General features: G+C 46.0%; 1 protein-coding gene across 1 annotated transcript in view; it reads left to right on the top strand.

Moving 5' to 3' along the window:
• Positions 1 to 4,515: 4,515 nt before the first annotated feature.
• PLCB3 (phospholipase C beta 3) overlaps positions 4,516 to 5,920 on the top strand; it is a gene marked incomplete in the record, with an annotated part of 460,897 nt that continues 459,492 nt past the window's right edge. Inside the window, 1 exon segment of the mRNA XM_053720071.1 lies at positions 4,516 to 4,707. Coding sequence (XP_053576046.1) covers positions 4,609 to 4,707 — 99 coding nt within the window.

Below are 5,920 nucleotides of genomic sequence, written 5' to 3'. Positions count from 1 at the left end.
CTCGTAGCTGTATATTATCAGGACAGGCTTGAGCAGTGCAGAGTGATCTAGTAGCTGTATATTATCAGGACAGGCTTGGGCAGTGCAGGGTGATCTAGTAGCTGTATATTATCAGGACAGGCTTGGGCAGTGCAGAGTGATCTAGTAGCTGTATATTATCAGGACAGGCTTGGGCAGTGCAGGATGATCTAGTAGCTGTATATTATCAGGACAGGCTTGAGCAGTGCAGAGTGATCTAGTAGCTGTATATAATCAGGACAGGCTTGGGCAGTGCAGGGTGATCTAGTAGCTGTATATTATCAGGACAGGCTTGAGCAGTGCAGAGTGATCTAGTAGCTGTATATTATCAGGACAGGCTTGAGCAGTGCAGAGTGATCTAGTAGCTGTATATTATCAGGACAGGCTTGAGCAGTGCAGAGTGATCTAGTAGCTGTATATTATCAGGACAGGCTTGAGCAGTGCAGAGTGATCTAGTAGCTGTATATTATCAGGACAGGCTTGGGCAGTGCAGAGTGATCTAGTAGCTGTATATTATCAGGACAGGCTTGGGCAGTGCAGGGTTATCTAGTTTCTGTATATTTTCAAGACAGGCTTGGGCAGTGCAGGGTGATCTCGTAGCTGTATATTATCAGGACAGGCTTGAGCAGTGCAGTGATCTAGTAGCTGTATATTATCAGGACAGGCTTGGGCAGTGCAGGGTGATCTAGTAGCTGTATATTATCAGGACAGGCTTGAGCAGTGCAGAGTGATCTAGTAGCTGTATATTATCAGGACAGGCTTGAGCAGTGCAGAGTGATCTAGTAGCTGTATATTATCAGGACAGGCTTGAGCAGTGCAGAGTGATCTAGTAGCTGTATATTATCAGGACAGGCTTGGGCAGTGCAGGGTGATCTAGTAGCTGTATATTATCAGGACAGGCTTGAGCAGTGCAGAGTGATCTAGTAGCTGTATATTTTTTAAAGAAACATTTTTTATTGAGGACATATTTTTAACATACAACCTTTCTCTAACAAGGATATAAACAGTATCAATATTCAGCAAAGCATGAAAGGTACATTTATATGTGCAGGGTTCTGTAACTGCAGACAACAAATGAGAATGTAAACTTCTCCCTGTGAGGGAGTCCTCGTTTTTACAGAGGTCACCTTTTTGCATATACAATGAACTTTCAGGGGTATAGTAGCTGTATATTATCAGGACAGGCTTGGGCAGTGCAGGGTGATCTAGTAGCTGTATATTATCAGGACAGGCTTGGGCAGTGCAGAGTGATCTAGTAGCTGTATATTATCAGGACAGGGTTAGGTAATGCAGGATGACCTAGTGCTGTTTATTATCAGGACAGGCTTGGGCAGTGCAGAGTGATCTAGTAGCTGTATATTATCAGGACAGGCTTAAGCAGTGCTGAGTGATCTAGTAGCTGTATACTATCAGGACAGTATTGGGCAGTGCAGAGTGATCTAGTAGCTGTATACAATCAGGACAGGCTTGGGCAGTGCAGAGTGATCTAGTAGCTGTATATTATCAGGACAGGGTTAGGTAATGCAGGATGACCTAGTGCTTTTTATTATCAGGACAGGCTTGGGCAGTGCAGAGTGATCTAGTAGCTGTATATTATCAGGACAGGCTTGGGAAGTGCAGTGATCTAGTAGCTGTATACAATCAGGACAGGCTTGGGAAGTGCAGTGATCTAGTAGCTATGTGTTATCAGAATAGGCTTGAGCAGTGCAGAGTCATCTAGTAGCTATTTGTTATCAGGACAGGCTTGGGCAATGCAGGCTGGCCTAATAGTTAAATATTATCAGGTCAGGCTTAGGCAGTGCAGTGATCCTAGCTACACATTATCAGGACAGGCTTGGGCAGGTCAGAGTGATCTAGTAACTGTATATTATCAGGACCGGTTTGGTAGTGCAGAGTGATCTAGTAGCTGTATACTATCAGGACAGGCTTGGGCAGTGCAGAGTGATCTAGTAGCTGTATATTATCAGGACAGTATTGGGCAGTGCAGAGTGATCTAGTAGCTGTATACTATCAGGACAGTATTGGGCAGTGCAGAGTGATCTAGTAGCTGTATACTATCAGGACAGTATTGGGCAGTGCAGAGTGATCTAGTATCTGTATATTATCAGGACAGTATTGGGCAGTGCAGAGTGATCTAGTAGCTGTATATTATCAGGACAGGCTTTGGCAGTGCAGAGTGATCTAGTAGCTGTATACTATCAGGACAGTATTGGGCAGTGCAGAGTGATCTAGTAGCTGTATACTATCAGGACAGTATTGGGCAGTGCAGAGTGATCTAGTAGCTGTATAGTATCAGGACAGTATTGGGCAGTGCAGAGTGATCTAGTAGCTGTATATTATCAGGACAGGCTTTGGCAGTGCAGAGTGATCTAGTAGCTGTATACTATCAGGACAGTATTGGGCAGTGCAGAGTGATCTAGTAGCTGTATATTATCAGGACAGGCTTTGGCAGTGCAGAGTGATCTAGTAGCTGTATATTATCAGGACAGGCTTGGGAAGTGCAGTGATCTAGTAGCTGTATATTATCAGGACAGGCTTGGGAAGTGCAGTGATCTAGTAGCTGTATATTATCAGGACAGGCTTGGGAAGTGCAGTGATCTAGTAGCTATGTGTTATCAGAATAGGCTTGAGCAGTGCAGAGTCATCTAGTAGCTATTTGTTATCAGGACAGGCTTGGGCAATGCAGGGTGGCCTAATAGTTAAATATTATCAGGTCAGGCTTAGGCAGTGCAGTGATCCTAGCTACACATTATCAGGACAGGCTTGGGCAGGTCAGAGTGATCTAGTAACTGTATATTATCAGGACCGGTTTGGTAGTGCAGAGTGAACTAGTAGCTATGTGTTAACAGGACAAGCTTGTGCAGAGTGATCTAGTAGCTGTATATTATTAGGACAGGTTTCTCCTGACCATCAGATGCAGATAGTCAGTGGGCGGGGCTACCTGGGTATGGAGTCTGGTATGACAGGAATGTGACAGGACACTCCCTTAACCACTAGGACTATAGACAGGTATGAGGACAGAAGCAGGTCAGGGTGATAGGGGGAAGAGAGAAAGTAAAGAGAGAAGTGAGAGGAGACAAAAATAAAAAAAGGAATAGAGCCCACAGGCCGCCCGCATCTTCTATTCACTGTCAAACTTGTAATCTGTCTCCCACCTGATGTCAGTGACATCAAATTCACAATACACTATTTATTTATTTATTATATTCCAATTGACTTCTGCAATTTATTTTTCATTTGCTCTGCAGAGACTGGAGTGTAATTCCATGAAATTCAGGACCTGTTCCCAGCAACATGCTGCACAGTGCTTGCTTAATGTGTACAAGCGCTCAATCTATCATGGGTCAAAGCAAAAGATAGGATAAATCTACTCAGCAGTCTTTTCAACAGGTCTGTCCATAGATTGCAAAACAACTCACATTTGGTAACATAATGCCAGAATGAAATAGTTCACATTGTGCTGTAGCACTTAAAGGGACAGTCTGATATACACATATGGTTACCTATGGTCAGTAATGTAACAAATCAGAGCATGTCAGCCCTGCAGTCCCTTTAATTGTGCATGTAGCATATCCAGGTATATTAATGACTTTTATAAAGTCTCACTATATAACTTAGGCACCCTCAACCTCTCTCATACTGCTGCCCTTGTGTCTAACACTAAATTTAAAGGTCTCTTCCCCAGGTTTGGATCTTAGTGAATATAAGCTGTCATTACTTTTGATGTGGCATTGTCCTTTTTAATCTGTCACTTAACACTCACTCACGTGACAGCACTGTGTCACTGGAGGTTATTTACTAAGGGTATTGGATTCAGTTACAGATTAATAGTTTTGCTTATTGAAAAAGTTAATCTTAGTGAATCCTCCCACTCGTGTCAGTTACATTAGATGTGACACTGAACTTTATAAATCTGTCACTGACTCACGTGTATAGATTCATTAATAATTCAGAGATGTCACTCACTAAAACCAGATCATTAGAGAGCTGACTATATCTTGCTCATTAGAGAGGTAAAAACCTTAGTGAATCTCGCCCACGCGTATCCTTACACGCCCTTTATAATATTTCCCTTGATCAGCACTCACGTGGATATATTCACTAAGTACCCAGAGAGGCCACTCACTAAACTTATAGAGTTGGCTCATTGGCTGCATCTGCGCTCATTACAAAGAGGTTTGAAACTTAGTGAATCTCTCCCCCACCCACTCGTGTCTTTACTTTTGATGCGACATCGCCCTTTATGATCTTTCACGTAAATAAATTCACTAAGGATACGGAGAGATCACCCATTAAACATATACAGCTCATTAGAGAAGTTTAGTGAATGTAGCCCCCTCCCCACTCGTGGGATTCCCTGATCTGTGACACTGTCCCACACCCACACAGCGTGTCCCAGCCCTCTCTCCTGCCAGGGCCCTGTATAATGTCTCTTTTGTCTCCCCTCCCTCTCTCCTCCCTTTCGGTGTCTCCCCTCCCCTCCTGCCTCTCTCCCTCCCCCCTGCTCCCCTCCCTCAGACAGTCCCTGCTCTTCTCCCGCTGCCTCCTCCTTGCTCTCTTGCCCCTAGTTGCCCCCCTCCCTCTCCAGCCATGGCAGGGGCACGACCAGGGGTACATTCTCTCCAGCTGGAACATGTCCGGGTACCAGACACCCTCCTGCGGGGGAGCAAGTTCATCAAGTGGGACGAGGTAAGGAAGGGGAGAGGGTTAAATGCAAAGGGGAGGGGGCAATAGTTGATTGACTGCTGAGAGGGGCAATTAGAGATGAATTAATGGGGTCACTTTGATTTAGCACCAGGGTGCCAACTAACTTGTTAATGGGAGAGCTCTGGGGGTGGGTACTTGTTGTTTGCCTGCTGGGGGGTAATTATGAGGGGAGGGTGACATTTAATGAGCTAATAACAGCGAGAGGAGGAATTGGCTCTTGCTGGGGGCTATTTGGGGGCATTTTTTAGGACTTGATGATTTTTAGTAACTTTTTCAGTAGTAATAGCACAGGGGGTATGTGTTAGTGATCACTGTGATTAAAGGGTATGGAGTACTGGGTTACCTAGGGGTAGTTATGAAGTGACAATTGGTAGCTGCTGGGGGAGTTGGAAAACTGCTGGTGTTTATGCCTAGGGAGAGGGCAATAAGTGAGTTAAACTGTAAGTGTATTAAATAACAGCAGGGTAAGTCTTGTGGTGACGGCTGTTAAATGATGAGCTGAGTGTGGAGTAATTAGGCATGTGAGGGTCTAATGATGGGCATCTGGGGTACTGGAGAAAAGGTTAGGGGGTGACAGGTGACCTCTGGGACCAGTAAGGTAATGGGGCAGTTGTGGCACAGAATTAAAAATCACAGGAAGCAGTTGTGGGATATGACGGGAGAATGACAAGGGGCAGTTAGAGTATATGAGAATGGTTATGGAATGTGGTGATAGCTGTAAAATGGTATTTAAGGGAGAAGACGGAGAGTGACTGGGGGCAGATGAGAGAGAGGGGATGGAGAGTGACTTGGGGGGCAGTTGGGGGAGAGGGGATAGAGAGGGACTCCGGGGGCAGTTGGGGGAGAGGATATGGAGTGTCAGTGGGGGGCAGTTGGGGGAGAGGGGATGGAGAGTGACTTGGGGGGCAGTTGGGAGAGGGGATGGAGAGTGACTTGGGGGGCAGTTGGGGGAGAGGGGATGGAGAGTGACTTGGGGGGCAGTTGGGGGAGAGGGGATGGAGAGTGACTTGGGGGGCAGTTGGGGGAGAGGGGATGGAGAGTGACTTGGGGGCAGTTGGGGGAGAGGGGATGGAGTGTGACGGGGGCAGTTGGGGGAGAGGGAATGGAGAGTGACTTGGGGCAGTTGGGGGGAGAGGGGATGGAGTGTGTCTTTGTGGGGCAGTTGGGGAGAGGGGATAGAGAGTTACTTGGGGGG

Source organism: Bombina bombina, chromosome 7, assembly GCF_027579735.1.
Source record: "Bombina bombina isolate aBomBom1 chromosome 7, aBomBom1.pri, whole genome shotgun sequence".
NCBI classification, from domain to species: domain Eukaryota; kingdom Metazoa; phylum Chordata; class Amphibia; order Anura; family Bombinatoridae; genus Bombina; species Bombina bombina.
The sequence above is the reverse complement of the archived record's forward strand: the minus strand, read 5'-3'. Positions and strand labels throughout refer to the sequence as shown.